General features: G+C 44.2%; 1 protein-coding gene across 3 annotated transcripts in view; it reads right to left on the bottom strand.

Moving 5' to 3' along the window:
* Nucleotides 1-17659, bottom strand: part of LOC121272315 (3-oxo-5-alpha-steroid 4-dehydrogenase 2-like) — a 30288-nt gene extending 12629 nt beyond the window's left edge. The window contains exons 1-3 of one of the 3 annotated variants that reach the window (XM_041178940.1): nucleotides 17576-17659; nucleotides 6881-7044; nucleotides 3055-3156 (exon numbers count right to left, since the gene is read on the bottom strand). In XM_041178940.1, the coding sequence (XP_041034874.1) occupies nucleotides 3055-3156; nucleotides 6881-7044; nucleotides 17576-17622 (313 nt within the window). In that variant the 5' untranslated portion in view covers nucleotides 17623-17659. The other 2 variants (XM_041178923.1, XM_041178931.1) reach the window with 2 other exon arrangements.
* Between the last annotated feature and the right edge of the window lie 606 nt (nucleotides 17660-18265).

Raw genomic sequence — 18265 nt, 5'->3', positions numbered from 1 at the left:
CCTGGCCAATGTGTAACTTTACCTGGGATTTCTGTTTTCTTACACAGGATTCAAGTTCACAGTGCCTTTTGTGAGCCACGATGGAGTGCATTAAGAGTGTGAATGCAGAGGGGAGCTGGTTGGAAGGCCTACCTCAGTTCTCTGAGACAGCAGCCCCACTCTCAATAATGTTTAAACTCACTCCTCACTCCTCTCATTCCCCATTCAGACTCCATTCCCCCTCAGATCACCCTTGCTATCCCATGTCCCCTCATGTCCACTATTCCCTCTTCATGTCCCCAGGCCCCTCATTTACCCATAGCACCCTATGACCCCTCTTACCCCCATTCCCCCTCCATCACCCACATGTTTCCTCCATAGCCACTCACCCAGTATTCAGTATGGGCAGTCCTCAGGATATCTTTGAAATGAACATTTAAAAAGTCTAACAATCTAATAGAGCAGTCATATTCAAAGACACTTCCTACTAGAAAAAATCTCCATAAGACCCATTCAAAAATGCTAATCCTTGCAAGTGGTAAATCTATTGTAAAAACAAACACTTATTGTCTTGCAACATCAAAGACAGATAATCTCTTAATAACGTTTTAAAACTGTCAATAGAAATGTAAACACAGCTCCCCCAGCTGAGATAAGTGGTTCTGGGCCTTTTGAAACTCAGCCAAGCATTCATAGTATTCCAAGCTATTTAAACAGTCCTGGGAAATGTCAGCAATGAAGTCCATTGAAACTGAAACACAGGATGACATTTTTTGTAGGCTACAGATGGCGATCATTTCTATTTTAATGCAGATTATCTGTCAATTAATAGAATGCAGCAAGTGCTTGACTTTTGCTGCATTCAACAGCAGGGCCACTTTTTCAAAGGTAAAGATTGCTGGGCATTTAAATCTCAGTCCAAAACATGACAGAAGAGTTTCCAAGCAGATTTTTCTACATTTTTGTGTGCACGATGTCACTTTTTCCGCGGGAAAAGTCTTATAATGCATGTCAACACTTGCACAATGGTAGTCAATGTAATGGTCAACTCAGTTCTGCAGGACAGAGCCCTATGATGAATCACTGCTTTGAAAACACATCTACATTACAATGCAGCATCTAATAATGACAGTTGAAGTTGTGAAAACATTTTACATTTACCTTTCAGAATATTGCCAACCCTTCTGCAGGCTTCCTCCAGTGGTCACAAATTCTCCAAGGAGGAGTGTTTTGTTGGGACTTAAAAAACCTACTTACCACATAAAAACAGTATGTGGGAGGAAATATAATTTTCCTGTGGTCCTCACAATGGGATCCCTGACCTCAGAAGAGGTGCGTGTGTATTTTGCACCCAAGGCCTTCTTGAGATGGGAAAATATCATATGAAAATGGTGTGTGGTCAGAAAGGCAGAGGAACATTTTGTCTTCTGCAAAATAAACTAAGTTCAGCTTTCACAAACCAATTCGCACCTCCATTGAGAGATGAAAATGTGGCCCGTGGTGTATGACGGAGAATGATTTTCAACTCACCAAAACTCCTTCAACAGCAACTTTAAACCTGTGGCATCTACCACCTTGAAGGATAAAGGCATACAAAATGGTAACACCACCACCTGCAAGTACCCTTTCGAATCACGCACGAACCTGACTTGGATCTATATCACCATTCCTTCGCTGCTGGGTCACAAACCTGGAACTCCCTTCTTAACAACACTGTGGGTGTTCCTACAACACATGGACTGCAATGTTTCAAGAAGGTGGCTCTCCACCAATTTCTCCAGGGAAATTAGAGGTAGGTGACAAATGCTAGCCTTTCTGGCAGTGCTCACATCCCAGGAACAAATGAAGAAAAACGACCTCATGAGGACTTGAAAGAGAAAACTAAAAGCCGAAAAGCCACTTTCTGTGACTAGATGGGACGATCTCCAATACCAGGCAAAAATGATATCTGTTCTGTATACTCTATCGTCAAGTGTGTCAAAACGTGGTGTAAACCAGAAGAGGAAGGAATATGAGCTCAAACAACAGCCGGCCTCCATTGCCTCACCACCCCCCCCCACAAATGAGCCTATGGTTAGCTGACCCGTCCACTCCTTGCGGCTCACTGCCTACCCACACCAATTGGAAAGCAAACAGATTCATTACCCGATTGGATGATGATTGATTGTCTGTCTTTTTCTTCCCCCCCAAGGTCTGATATTTTTATAACTTATGAACCAAAGTTTTCAAAGAAAAAAGGAATACAATTCTTTTGATGCCACAATAATTCCCCTCACCAGGCCCCCAGGTTGCTTGCATTCGTTCTTTGGGGATTAATCTTTAATTCCTGAAGAGTCATGGAGAGTTGGAAGGGAGGGTAATACCAGTAAATGTGTTCAGTGGATCTGAACTTCTGGTAAACAGCAAGGTAATGTTTAACACTGTCAAGTTAAAGTTTATGACAATGTTGAAAAATGTTAAACTGCTCTGACCAAAGCAGAAACAATTAATATTACAGCACAGCAATATTTTTATTCGATAAAGGAAATCTGCAGTTTGGAGAGGGGTTGGCAAGTGTGTCCTGGGATATTGTCCATGGCACAGGCATCTCAATTCCAACATCTTTTTGGCATAACCATTTTCACAGTTCACAATACACAAATATTTTCAAACAATATCATTTTAAAGGAATTGTATTATTTGATATTGGTTCCTATAGATTTTTATTCAAATAGTCATTTGGTAGTACAGAACTTGAGTATTGCTGAAAAAACACAATTTGTCAAAGCTTTCCATCTTGCACTCATCAGGACAATTCGCAAGACTACCAATGTCATGGGAAACAACAACTTTAAACTGAGTATATTGAGTACTGTGATTGATATTTTCTTTGAATACTTCTGTTTTGGCAATGCGTCTACCAATCAGAGCCCACTTGCCAACCAATCAGCACTCTCTTCTGATACAATATAAAGTTGTTGTTTGGCATTGACATTTTTGCAAATTGTCCTGATGAGTGCAAGACAGAAAGCTTCAACAAAATGTCTTTTTTAGCAATACTCAAAATTGTTATTCCAAAAATTTGGAAGATGTTACCTTGAGGAATATAATATCCCATGTCACCAGGTTTCCTTAGGGCCAGTAATATGTAGTCACTGTGAATGTTAATTGATATACCCACTAAATATAGCGCAACACCTAAAATATAAAAAGACAAAAATGGTTTATTTATCATAGTCCAAAAATGAAACAGGAACAAATGCAATTTTACTCAGAATAAAATAATTAAGAATAAATCATTTATCAACATGTAAGATCAAATGAAGTCAATTTCCTATTCTATCATGCAGAAACATCACATAAGGTGAATTCTATCAATTCATTCATGTGACCCTATGACCTTGGAAGTGCCTATAACTGACCTGATTTAGTCAAACAGGTGTTTAGCGTAGTAAAGGTGACACGGCACAGAAAAGGTGACATACAACATATTTGTAAAGCAAATATCCACATGCACAATGACCTAGAAAAAGCTGAACACAGCTTTAAAAGTCTGTCCTAACTCAAAAACTGCCAACTCCCAAGCAAATCTACGATGTGTGAAAACTAGTAATTACACTGAAATTGCAACTGGATAATAGTCTTTAACTGGGTTTGTACTTTTCCCCAAGACTTCTTCATTTATATTGGAGGAGATAAACTATAGGAGTAATTCTGAAAAAGGTCCCACTTACTACAAGCACACCCCTCCCACCACCTCCATCTGCTCCTAGGTGATAGAGGCACTGGGAGATATTTAATGGAGGTGATGGGAATTTCGCCCGCCAGCTAGAAAGCCAGCAAGTGCTCCGTGTTGCCTCTTTTCAGGAAGGCCTACCAAGTTAAGTGTCAGTCAGGCACTTTAGGATCCTGAGAGCAAGAGGTCCTGCCCGCCGAGCATAGCAGGTCAATCAGAGGCCAGCAGCTCTTCATTGTTTGGCAGCACCACCAGGGTAGCAGTGGCTGCTGCCAGTACAAGAGCCACCTGAGGCCAAGGATTGCCGATGGACCCACACCAGAGGAGTGTAATGATAGTGGGTCAGGGGTCACAGGGTGCAGTCATCAGTGGGACAGAGAGGAAGGAGGTCAGCAGCAAGGGCAGAGGGGGTGGCTCTCAGCTGTCCCCTCTCCCTCCCACCCCAACCTGCCAGTGCCAGATTCCACGATCAGATATTGTGTATCTTTGAGCAAAGGAACCCATTGGAAGCCTACAAGTAACGTTGAAAAGGTTTACTTTTTTGGTTTCCTGCATGGCGAGTCCCCTGCCCACAGTTGGGTGAATACCAGCAATGGCAGGATGAAACCCTTAAGTGGGCAGGGCAGGACTTAAACAGGCTTAATTGGGGCAGAGGGGGGAAGGTGGTGGGTTCCCACCCACCTGTTTAAATGCCCCTGCCACAAAACCCAATACCTGATAAACTTACAACTCCACTACTATCTGTTTTGAAGTATTGAATTTCCCCTCCCCAACCTTATCAATCTTAATCTCCACGTTCCCCCCCACTCCCTGCTGCCTTCTGCCACCACCATTCCTGGCAAATTCACTCTTTCTGTAAGGGTAATAGTGCCCATTTCAGGTGAGAAAACTTCCAAAATCTAGTCCAATGTCTGTGACCCATGATATCATGACAATATTGGCCAATAGTGTGGTCCAATTGTTCTTCTGCCAATATTTTGAACATTCTTACCCTCCAATCTATACTCACCAAAAAGTGGCACCCATAGTAAAATTCAAGACCATGAAGAGTTCAGATTGTGGGCACAATTGGGGTGGTAGGGAGATCAAAGTGGGATCATTATGCAGGACAAAGCTGTATTTAGTTTGAAGGCTGAAATTTGAGTTTAAAAGAGCTATTGTTAGCCATAAGACATATAACCAGTATCCCTGTCCTGTATTCCCATGTCCTAAGGAGGTCTCTATGTCCTAATGAGGTGTCAACCAGGTGAAGCTATAACACAGGAATACTTGCGTGCCAAACAGCATAAGCAGCAAGTGACAGACAAAGTGAAGGAATTCCACAACCAACGGATCAGATCTAAGCTCTGCAGTCCTGACACATACAGCTGTGAATCGTGGTGAACGATTAACTCACTGCAGGAGCATGCTCCACAAATATCCCCAAGCTCAATGATGGTGGAGCCCAGCACATCAGTGCAAAAGATAAGGCTGAAGCATTTGCTACAATCTTCAGCCAGAAGCACCGAGTGGATGATCCATCTCGGCCTCCTCTGAAGGTCCCCAGTATCACTGATGCCTGTCTTTAGCCAATTCAATTCATTCCACATGATATCAAGAAAAGGCTGACAGCACTGGATACTGCAAAGGCTATGGGCCCTAACAATATTCTGGCAATAATGCTGAAGACTTATGTTCCAGAATTTGCCGTGTCCCTAGCCAAGCTGTTCCAGTACAGCTACAACACTGGCATTTACCCAGCTATGTTGAAAATTGCCTAGGTATGTCCTGTACATAAAAAGCAGGGCAAATCCAACCCAGCCAATTACCACCCCATCAGTCTGCTCTCAATCATCAGTAAAATGATGGAAGGAGTAATGAACAGTGTAATCAAACAGCACTTGCTTCGCAATAACCTGCTCACTGATGCCCAGTTTGGGTTCCACCAGAGCCACTCAGTTCCTAACCTCATGACAGTCTTGGTTCAAACATAGACAAAAGAGCTGAACTCCTGAGGTGAGGCGAGATCAAAGCCGCATTTGACCAAGTGTGGCATCAAGGAGCCCTAGTAAAACTGGAGTTAATGGGAATCAGGGGAATAATCCTCCACTGGTTGAAGTCATACCTAGCACAAAGGAAGTTGGTTGTGGTTGTTGGAGGTCAGTCATCTCAGTTCGAGAACATCACTGCAGGAATTCCTCAGGGTGATGTCTTTGGCACAACCATCTTCAGCTGCTTCATCAATGACCTTCCTTCCATCATAAGTTCAGAAGTGGGGATGTTTGCTGATGATTGCACAATGTTCAGCACCATTTGTGACTCTTCAGATACTGAAGCAGTCCATGTCCAAATGTAGCAAGACTTGGGCAATATCCAGGCTTGGGCTGACAAGTGGCAAGTGACATTCACGTCACACAAGTGCCAGGCAAAGACCATCTCCAACAAGAGAGAATCTAACCATTGCCTCTTGACGTTCAATGGCATTCCCATCCCTGAATCCTCCACTATCAACATCCTTGGGATTACCATTGACCAGAAACTGAACTGGTCTAGCCATATAAATACGGTGGCTACAAGAGCAGGTCAGAGGCTAGGAATCCTGTGATGAATAATTCACCTCTGGACTTCCCAAAGCCTGTCCATAATCTACAAGGCACAAGCCAGGAGTGTGATGGAATCCTCCCCACTTTCCTGGATGAGAGCTGCTCCCACAACACTCAAGAAGCTTGACGCCATCCAGGACAAAGCAGTCCAACTGATTGGCAGCACATCCACAAACATTCATTCCCTCCATCACCGATGCACAGTAGCAGCTATATGTATCATCTACAAGATGCACTGCAGAAACTCACCAAGGCTCCTTAGAGAGTACCTTCCAAATCCATGACCCACTACCACTAGAACATCAAAGGCAGCAGATGGATGGGAACAGAAGTTCCCCTCCAAGCCACTCATCATCCTGACTTGGAAATATAGGCCGTTCCTTCACTGTCGCTGGGTCAAAATCCTGGAACTCCTTTCCTAATGGCACTGTGGGTGTATCTACTCCACAGGGACTTCAGCAGTTCAAGAAGGCAGCTCATCACCACCTTCTCAAGGGCAACTAGGGATGGGCAATAAATGCTAGCCCAGCCAGTGAAGCCCACATCCCATGAATGAATTAAAAAAAATACTCTGAATGTGGAACATTTAAAGGGTTAGGTTTACCTGAGATAAATCTGAAGTCAGTGGTCCAGTTGTCATCATAGTGAGTGCAGTAGATCATGCTGTGTCCCTGAAGGTAGCCATTAAGAGTGCAGAATAAACAACCACAGAGAAAGATGTGGAGAGCTTTAGGACTTCCATTGTTTCTAACTGCATAGATAAATGTCCTTATGAAGTAGAATTAATAAAAATATTATTAAAATATCTTCACAAGAAGCTTATAATAAAGAAAACACATAAAAGGCATAAACTCTGCTGAGTGCAAACAAAAATCTCTCAATGTAAACTGAAAAACAGAATGCTGTGGATGATGGAAATCTGAAATAAAAACAGAAAATGCTGCAAATACTCAGCAGGTCAGACAGTATCTGTGGAGAGGGAAACAGAGTTAAATGTTTTGGGTCAATACCATTCCATCAGAACTGGGAAAAGTTAGAAATGTGATAGGTTTTGAGCAAGGGTTTGGTTGGGACAATGATCAAAGGAGGGTCTGTGAAAGGGTGAAAGACAGGAGAGATTGAATGAGAAAAGAGTTCATCTTCCAGGGACAAAGGGAATGATCATGAAGCAAGAAAAGAAACAAAGGAAACAAAAAGATGTGTTTCTTCTTTTGCCCGGGGCCAGGTTTTTGATGAGTCAAGTAGACTCTGCGGATCTTTAAAAATGGTGGGCAGGACTCGGATACAGAAGCCCCACCCCATCTCCAACATATCCCATTTTTTGCCGGCGGGGGAAGGGCTGGGACATGTTTCACACATGCTGACTGACCTGCTGAGTATTTTCAGCATTTTCTATTTTTATATCTTAATATAAATACCTGGCCAATCTTCTTCTTTCTCCTCCAGTTCTCTTTGCTACACTGCTGCCGAGTGGTGGGATGTGAATTCACACCCTTGATTCTCTGTGTGGTAAGTTTTTTTGTTCTTGACCATACTGTTATGAACTCTGGACCTTGCATAATGGTTCTGTTTTAAAATGTCTCCTTTAACCTAAGGTGAGACAGAGAATTCCAGAAGCACCACAGATCAGAGACATATCTATGTAGTCTCATTGCCATGGGTTTGAAACTCCAACAGGGGCCTATTTATTTCAAGTGATGGTTTTTACAACTATACACGCAAACTCACAGTAAAGGGACAGCTGCTTTGTGAGACACAGGGAGAGAGAGAAAGCAACTACTGCTGTGTGGAGGAACAAAGCAGTTACTCCTGTGGAGAAACAGGACCCTTGTAAGAGTTAATTTTCTGATTGAAAGGAAGGGATCTAAATAGATGGGAATTTTGAAGATTTAAGGAATAAGCAGTTGCTGAGGTGGCCTCGCTGGTTGAAGTCAGATCTGGAAAATTCAGGATGAGTAGAACAACTTTTGAAGGACAATGGTTATTTCAACCTAGTGCAGCAAGCAGAAATGAGCCTGCTGGAGAGCGAGGAGAAACATTGGACTTGTTCTTGCAATGCCAGAAGTAAGGTGCACAGTGAAGTGTGTTGTAAGTTGTATCATGCTTGAGTTAGTTAGTAATAAGATAATACCATTTTTTAGTTTGGTGTATTAGTTGCCTGCTAAGTAATGTTTGATTTAAGTTACTTTTGGTTTGTTTGTTACTGTAAAAGTCTTAAAATGTGAAATCTTGGTTATTTTTGTTGGTCATTTGAGAAATTTATCTAATTTTAAAAGTTATTGGTCTCTCTGGAGGATTGTAACAATTCCAACAAGTGACAACTTTGAAGGAAAATTGCTGATCACTCTGCACTTTAGGTAGACAGGAAGCAGTTTTGAAATTCCATTGTCATGGCTTTTCATTTGTAAAATCAGGCTTCAAATTTTTGAATTCACGCCATAATATCGCTGTTACTGTCAAACTGCTCAACATCTCCCTTGATTTTACCTGTACTGCATTCTCCCCTGCCGAGTCACGCATTGTCTTCCGCCCATGTTTTTCCCTCGGCACTATTCCCACCTCTGCCTCCCTTATACCTAAGGGCCACAGATTTGAGTGGAATCACTGTCCTTGTCAACCATCACAAGATCTGATTGGGTCCTCAAGTAACAACACGTAGAGTCATTATGCGCAGAAGGAGGTCATTTGGTCCATTGAGTCCTTGACGACTCTCTGTAGGGCAATCCAGCAAGTCCTAATACCCTGTTTAATCCCTGTAGCCCTGCAAGTTATTTTCCCCAAGTACTCAACCAATTTCCTTTTGAAATCATTAATAATTTCCTTTTCCACCACCCTTGTAGGCAGCAAGTTCCAGGTCATAACCACTCACTACATACAATGCTTCCTTCTCCATCTCTTGCCCAAAACCTAGCCCTTGTGCCAACAGCTAATGGGAACAGCTTTTCTTTTTCTACATTTTGGCTGCCATCCCAGACCCAAGCCCATCACTTCTAATTTCATTTGTTCCAACCCTTCTTTCTTCTTTTCTCTTTACCCCTTCTAGACATTTCTTTCCTGTCATGCCTCCTTCCTTTTCTCCCCTCCCGGCTACTCTGTCCTCCCAAATTCCTATCCCAAATCTTCAGCATGCCTAGACCTTCCTTCTCTCTCACTTTCACCTCAGGCTAGAATCTTTCTTCGAAGCTTACAGTTTCCCTCTATGCCTCTCTTGTCTCGTGCTGAAGAGGCCATGAAGGCACTCAACACTGCTTCCTTACAAGCAACAACCCCAACGGCCCTATTCTACTCTCCTGATAACCTTCCCACCCAGTGTGCCTGCTGGATGCTATTCTTTCCTGTCTCCTTCCTATCCCACTCACCTGTCCCACTGCTGACACTGTGGAGTCTGCCACCAGATCTCTATCTACATTTCCCCCTGGAATATCTGTTCACTTGTGAACAAGGACTTGCCATCCATGAGCTTACTGTGGATGGTAGCATCAACATCATGACTACTAACTGAAGCCTCCATGCCTGATGATACCTTAAGTCACTTGCCTTGCCCAAACCACCCTGACAGTAGTGTGACACTTATCACCAAATCACACCTTAGTCTGTCCACTTATTCTTCTGGCAGCTTTTCCTTCTCACCTTGTTCCACTCCTCTGGCCTCTCGCTTAAATCGGTATTCACTATCACACACACAAGTACCATGCCAATTTTCTCATTGAGATATCTACACTTCTTACCTCCCTTGACCTCTGCACCAAGTAACATCTCAACCTCAACTTTTCAACATCCATCTCAACTCATCATACCCTCTCTCCTACGAGTTCACTGCTGTCTGATCCTCCTTTGATCTCGTTCTCCATATAAGCTTCCATATTTCTGACCTTGCCATCATCCGTGACTTTTCTGCTCTCATTGTGCTGATCACAAATAAAGCCATCTCTGATCACTTCCTTGTATCCCATTCTACTCACATACCCCCAACCCAACCTCCTTCTTTCTATACCTGCCACTGCAAAAATCTCTTCTCCAATTCACATACAACTGCACTTTCAAAATCCCAACTATCTAGCCTTTGGTCCTCCATTCACCACAACATTCCTGCAGTTACTGATCTGCTCAATCACATTCTCACATACATCTTTGACACCTAATCCCTATTTAAAACCACTACTCTCTCTCCCCCTGATCATTCCCCCTCATATGGACCTCTTTCATGCTCCTTTAAATATAAGGAATGCAGACTTGATTATACATGGCAAACAACTGGTTTAGTCATTCATTGCCAGATATCACTAGACCACATAAAGCACTATTGGATCCTGCTTCAATTTGCAAAAACTGCACACTATTCCAGGATAATTCTGGAATACAAAGATAATCCCTGACTTCTCTTTACAGAAACCACCTTCTTAAACCCCTCTCCCTGGCCTCGTCCACCCTCATCTCTGATAACAAGTGATAGGAGCTCATGGACTTCAATGTCAGTTCAGCTGCATCCCTCCCTAACCCTAGCCCACCAGGCCAAACTTTTGACTTTGGTTGTTTCCTGCCCCAGCCCTGAATTGACATCCTTCTTTAGTTTCTCTTCAAGCTCCATGAAACCCACCTCCAGCTCCCTTGACCCTATTTACACTAAACTGCTAACCACCCAACTTCCTTTCCTAGTTCCCATGTTAGCCGATATTGTTAATTGTTCTCTCCCCTGAGGTACCAACTCAATCCCCTTCATGCTTGCTGTCATCACCTTAAAAAATTAACCCTTGACCTCTCGGGCCTTGCAAATTAGTGCTCAATCTCCAATCTCCCTTTCCTCTCTAAAGTCCTTGAACATGTTGTTGCCTCCCAAAGCTGTAGACATTTTTCCCATAACTCCATGGTTGAATCTGCCCAATCAGGTTCCTGCCCCTGTCACAGTACCTAAATGGCTTGTATCAAAGTCACAAATGCCATTCTATTTATAACTATGACAATGCTAAACTATCTCTCCTCATTCTTCTGAACTTGTCTGCATTCTTTGAAACAGTTGATCTCACCAACTTCCTCCAATGTCTCTTCACTGTCGCGCAGCTGGGTGGGACTGTTCTCGCCTCATTCCATTCTTATTTATCCAGTTACAGGCAGAGGATCACTCACAAAGGCTTCTCTGCCCACTTGCACAACTTTATCCAAGGATCTCTCCTTGGTCCCCTCTAATTTCTCACCTCCCTGCTGTAACATCAACCAAAGCACATCAGGTCCACAGGAATTCTGTAGTGAGTCACCTCCTGCCTCTCCAAAGCCTGTCCACCATCTACCAGGCACAAGTTAGGAGTGTGATGGAATACTCCCCACTTGCCTGGATGAGTGCAGCTCCAGCAACACTAAAGAAGCTTGACACCACCTAGAACAAAGTAGCCCGCTTGGTTGTAACCCCATCCACCACCTTAAGCAGTCACTCCCTTCACCATGGACACACAGTGGCAGCAGTGATGCATTGCAGCAACTCACCAAGGCTCCTTCGACGGCACCTCTAAACCCACAATCTCTACCAGCTAGATGGACAAGAGCAGCAGATGCATGGGAACACCACCACCTGCAAGTTCCCCTCCAAGCCACACACCATCATCTTGACTTGGAACCAAACTACTGTTCCTTCACTGTCTCTGAGTCAAAATCCTGGAACTCCCTCCCTAACAGCACTATGGATGTTCGTACACCACATGGATTGCAGCAGTTCAGAAAGGCAGAATACTACCATCTTCTCGAAGGCAATTAGGCGTGGGTAATAAATGCTGGCCTAGCCAACGATGCCCACATCCCATGAACGAGTTAAAAAAAAAGATAAAATGATCATACCTTTGAGCCTGCTCCACCATTTGACAAGGTCATGGCTGATCTGATTGTGGCCTCAACTTCACTTTCCTGCCTACCCCCATACCCTTTGACTCTCTTGTTAGTCAAGAATCTATCTACCGCTGCCTTAAAAATATTCAATGACCCAGCCTCCACTGGTCTCTGGGGAAGAGAATTCCACAGACTAAAGACGCTCTGAGAGAAAAAAATTTTCTTCATCTCTGTCTTAAATAGGAAGCCCCTTATTTTTAGATTGTGTCCCCTAGTGCTAGTCCCTCCCACACGGGCAAACGTTCTTTCAGCATCCACCCTGTCAAGTCCCTTCAGAATCTTATATGTTTCAAAAGATCACCTCTCATCATTCTAAACTCCAATAGATTAAGGTCCAGCCTGTCCAATCTTTCCTCATAAAATAATCCCTTCATCCCAGGAATCAGTCGAGTGAACCTTCTCTGAACTGCTTCTAATGCAATTATGTCCTTGCTTAAGTAAGGAGACCAAAACTGTAACAACACTCTGGATGTGGTCTCACCAATGCCCTGTACAACTGCACTACTTTTATATTCCATTCCCCTTGCAATAAACAACCACATTCCATTTGCCTTTCTAATCACTTGCTGTACCTGCACAGCAGGTACTTTTTGTGACTCATAACCAGGGCACCTTTTAAAACATTTAAAGTTGATTTAAGGTGAGCTCAGAAGTTTCAGCTCACATACCCCACCATGTCCCAAGCTTTAACCTAAGTGTGGTTTTTAGTGCCAACTCTTTATACTGCGGTGCCGTGTAGTAGATCTTCAGGGTAATCTATTTGAGTCTGCCATGAGCAAGGTCCCTGGTTTAGTTTTGACCTCACTAGGCCATAGCTGGATTGATTTATCACCATCTTTTGGCCTGCATAAAGTGCAAGTTAAATAGAGAGTGTGAAGACCTGATAAACAATGTACCTCAGAGCACACACTATTTCAGCAAGTTCTGGCCTGACTGTTATTGTGAGTTTTCACTTTGTATTACGTGCATGGTATATGACACAAAAGTGCACTGTACACCATTGATGAAAGTCAGAGTTTGTTTCCTCTGAGGTTTTTAAGGCAGCTTAAATTACTAACATCATCCCCTAAAATTATTGGCCAGAATTTTCCGGCTGATGTGCGGATGGCGTAGCCCACACATCAACGCGTAAAATGACGCGTGCTGACGTCGTGCGCGCCATCGCAATATTTTGGTGGGCGGCCGCCATTAATTGAAGGGTTCATTAAGCCCCTTAATTTGCCAACTGTGTACGATTTTGAGGGGCCCTGCAAACTTCGGGTTGGCGCACGGACCAAACAGGCAGGCGGATAGGAGATTATTTAAGAAAACTTTTACAATGTCGGGATATGTGGACTCAGAGGGGTTGTTCATGTCTTTGATGAAGTTTTAATTGATTAAAGTGTTTAAAAGTTGCCTGTGTGACTGTTAGTAGTTCTCATCGATTTCCAAGAGCTTCTTGTGTATTTTGAAACTTATCTGCAGACAGTAATCTTTCTCGGGCCTGCAGCTTTCTGGAGGCCTCCATTTAGCCCGGGGATATGGGTTCTGTACTCTCCACAGGAGGCAGCTCCCCTGAGGAGGAAGGGAGGGATAGAATAAGGAGGAGGCCAGGATTGGACAATCAGCCTCCAGGGGAGCCACCTTTGGGACGCCAGGCGCAGGCACAAGGGGCATAGGGCCAAGAGTTGCCCAAAGTGCAAGGGTCCTTGCACCTCTCATTACCATCAATATGACATGTGTTGGAGTTTTGAGTATGTGTCATGCGGCCTCCCCTGCAGGTTGCCCCAGACTACTCAAATGCCACAAAGACCAACATATGCTGCGGGGAGAATCCTTCTTCTCCTCAACTACTAAGGCTGGTGTAAGTATGGTCAGTACCCATTTGCCCACCCAGCGTGTGACAGATGCCCTCTGCAGTAACGACAGCAAGACATAGTGGTGGAGGTGTGGGGGGGGGTGGCGGGGGCGGGTGTCGGTCGGTCAGTGGGTGGGGGAGTCATAGGCTAAGGCTGCCTTCTGGGTCAAGTGGCCAAGACAGACATGGTAATCACCTTTCCAGAGCACAGCAAATCATTGAATTGTTTCCTGCACTGTGTGCCAGTGCGCCACACATCATCACAGGTGCTTACAGCATCACCCACCTCCTCCCATGCCTAGCTGGTGACATGGGGGGGGGCCCTCCTCCTCCCATCCTCCAGATACAGAAGTTGCCAATGGATGCCCACCTCTTGCAGGAGGATAGCAAGGCATGTATCGGAAAATCGGGGGGTACAGTGGCTCCCCGCTGGCCTCTCCTGCAGCCTGCCCCCCTCCTCCTGCTCATGCTGCTGTCCACTCGCACCTCCTTCCCTCTCTCCATGAGTGGCCATGATGCACTGCCTCAAGCAGGCTGCCTGGCCACTCTTTATACAGGCTGTCGGATCCCCATTGGAATCAGCAGTCTGAGGCCGCCCGCCCCCACGACTATTTTCCCATTCTCCAAGGGAGTCGCTTACCCGCCTGGCGGGCCTTAACAGGCCCGCCTGCGGAAAATGGCGGCACAGCCCGTTTCTTCAGCGGCAATCGGCCGCCCGCCCCCCACCGAGTCAGTCTGGCCCGCCCGACTGGAAAACGGAAAATTCCGCCCATGGTTAAAAAAATCTCTACCTTAGAACCCGCCTGAAACAGAAAGCATCAGCTGTGCGTGACCATAAATTAAAACAATTTTCTGCAAGTTTTAATTTCGTTGCGCAGAAATCACACAGGATCACATGGAATTTTGGTTTGACACCTTACCTGGTGTTATTCTCCATTGACTTGTATAGAAGTTAAAATTGAGTGGGTTGTAACTGGTCCAGTCAGTTTCCCAATAAACAGGTTAGGTTAAAAATTCCTCCAGCTCATGCCAATTTTGCTCTGCTTATCTAATCAATTAATATAGATTGGGTAAGCCATTGCCTGCTCTGTTTCTGAAATAAAAACAGAAAATGCTGGAAAAACTCAGCAGGTCTGGCAGCATCTGTGGAGAGAGAAACAGAGGGGAGGATTTTTAGCTTGGCGGGCAGGCTTGCGCCCGACCCAACCGAGCGTAAAATGACGCACGGTGACATTGGGCGAGCGTCCCAACATCAGCACTCACTTGCACAATATTTCGGTCAGCGGGCATGTGTCAGAGTCAGCAGTGCGCCCACCAACAATTAAAAGGCCTATTAAGGCCATTAAAAAGTTAATTGAGAGAAATTTTTCGCTGCCCAGTCCAACCTTACAGTTGGCGGGCAGGCAAAAAGGCCAAGCGGCCTTTGCATTTTTTAGGAAACCTCATCCATGAGCAGGATGAGGTTTCCAGCAGCAAATAAAAATAAAAATGGAATTTTAAAATTTAAATAATAACATGTCCCTGCTCATGTGACAGAGTCACATGAGGGGACACGTTTTATAATATTTTTAACATGTTTATTTTTTATATTTGAAAACTGTTCATTCTCCTGAGGCAGCTCTGTGCCTTAGGGAGCTTGTCCAGCACATAACCGCGCACATGCGTGAAGCTCACGCTCGGCCTCCTCCTACCGCCCCCCCCACCCCCCCCCCCCCACACACACACACACACAGGGTGCGCCTCCGCTCGTGTTTGACGCTGGGCAGGCCTTAATTGGCCTGCCAGTGTGAAATCGTGGTCCGGCCCCAATTGTGGGTGGAAGTCAGCTTCCTGGCTGACCCCGCCCACCCCGCTGAGCCAACCCAACAAGGGCAAAATTCTGCCCAGAGTTAATGTTTCGAGCCTGTATGACTCTTCTTCAGGGCACTTCCGTTTCTGATGCCCCGGATTAACCACAATGTAGGATTATATAGGATATAAATAAACAGGCCATTCAGCCCAACCTGTGCATGCCAGCTTTTATGCTCCATTCGAGCATCTTCCTGTCTTACCTCATCTAAATCTATCAGCGTTTAACCTTCTTATCCCTTCCTCCCTCATCTGCTCGTCTGGCCTCCCCTTTTTTCCAAAAGAGACCCAGCCGGTCAATCTTTTCCGAATATGTATGCCCTCAGATCTCTGAGATCATCCCTTGTAAATCTCCCCTGCACCTTCTCCAGTGCCTCAGTACTGGAAGTGTGGTATAGCCAGGATGTAATACAGGTTGAGCATAACCTACTTTTCAATTCTATCCCTCCAGAAATGAAGCCTAGTGTTTGGTTTGCTTTTTTTATAATCTTGCTGACCTGTGACATAAGTTTTAGTGATTGATGTATTTGTACTCCGCGATCTCTTTGTTCCTGCTCCACCTGGACTGCACCTTCCAAGAGATAAGTGACTTCCCCATTCTTCCTACCAAAATGCACTACTACACATTTATCTGTGCTCACTGCAGCATTTTCAAATTATTTTCCCAGAAGCTTTTGACATATGATTGCAATGGGAAGATTGGCCTGCAAAATGGCATATATCTTCAATCTTCCAGGAGATTCCGAAATGCAAGCAGGAGATGCTGGGAATGCTCTGAGGGTCCGGCAGCATCCGTGGAGAGAGAAACAGAGTTAACAGTTCGAGCTCTGAAGAAGCGTCATGCGGACTCGGAACATTAACTCTGTTTCTGTCTCCACAGAAGCTGCCAGACCTGCTGAGTTTTACCAGCATTTCCCGTTTGTATTTCAGATCTCCAACATCTGCAGTATTTTACTTTTATTGCTCCAGGAATCATTTGGCCCATTACCTGTTTTACAAACACGGAATAAAATATGGACCAGGACACCGGGCAGAACTCTCCAGTTCGTCTTCAAATTGCTGAATGGGTTATTTTACAATCATCTGATGGAGTAGACGGGACTTCAGTTCAAGTCCCGTCACATGAACGTCAGGGTGATTTTGAACAAGACACTAAACAATTGATTGAAATAAAACAATAAAAGGTTATTTTAAAACCTGCAATTTTAAAGTTTAATCCACATACTGAGGTGAATACTTTGTGTTGGGTGTTACTGGTACAGGGTATACTGCAACCTATGTAGTTATGACATGAATGTATGACATTCAATTCTGTTTTAACTTGCACTTTATTTACCAAAAGCAAACAAAAAAAAGTTCTCAAATTTTTTTTACACTAACTTTCAATCCAAAGAGCAGTTTCAATTAGACTTACCTATGAAAGTAGTGCGCACAGAACATAAACGAGAGGAGTTTGCTCCCCATACTGTCCAGGCTATCCGATTGATAAAGCAATAGCACAGGTACAAGAAACGATGGCAGCTCCATTAGAAACCATCCAATCTTAGCTGAGACATATGTTACAGACTTGTCCCGAACTAGAAATTTCCCGTACTGAAGCGAAGACTTCCAGACATATCGAATAGTGAAAATTGTAAGTGCAACCAAAAGAATTATTAGTACATAAACAGTATAGAGTTTACACTCTGACATATCCGGTCTCGAGAGTTTTGTTAAAAATGTACAATTTCTGTGCCAGACCTCTCAAGAAAGTAAGCTTGAATGTTGCTGAGATAGGTATTTAGCATTGTTTTCCAGTTCCGCCCACAGTGTCATTCCAATCATAGGCTGCACTTCAATATCTTTTAAATGTGCCAGCAACTGAAACCTGTACGCCCGGCCCGCCTTGTGATGGCTGACTTCAAAACTGATAGTTTATCAGCCTGTTAAAATTGAGGAAGGAGTTATACATGTAAATAATCAGTGTTAGGAGAGCTGGGCAGCAATAGTGCACAATGTTGATTAGAAACCCCTTAAGGAGAGTGCATTGTGACAGTTTAGTTGTCCAAGTGTTGCTTTAAGGTGAGTATGAGTACTAGTGTTGCAGAGATCAGCTAGGAGATACATGGTAGGAATTGTCTTGGGCAATTTCACATTGGCAGCCTCTTCATAGAATCATTGAAATCATAGACATTTACAGCACAGAAGGCCATTCAGCCCATCATGTCCATGCCAGCTGACTTTTAGCCATCACTTTTCAGTTCTTGATCTGTGGTCTTGTAGGCTACTGCACTTCAACTGCATATCCAAGTGCATTTTCAATTAGTGTTTTTATCTCTACCACCCTTTCAGCCTGTGAGGTCCAGATCCCCACACCCCCGAAAAAAGCTTCAAGTCCCCTCAAAACCTCCTACCTCTTACCCCTAATCAATGCCCCCTTGTTACAGACCC

The sequence above is a fragment of the Carcharodon carcharias genome, chromosome 2, assembly GCF_017639515.1.
Source record: "Carcharodon carcharias isolate sCarCar2 chromosome 2, sCarCar2.pri, whole genome shotgun sequence".
NCBI classification, from domain to species: Eukaryota; Metazoa; Chordata; class Chondrichthyes; order Lamniformes; family Lamnidae; genus Carcharodon; species Carcharodon carcharias.
Note: the sequence above shows the minus strand (reverse complement) of the source record. Positions and strands in the feature narration are given on the sequence as shown.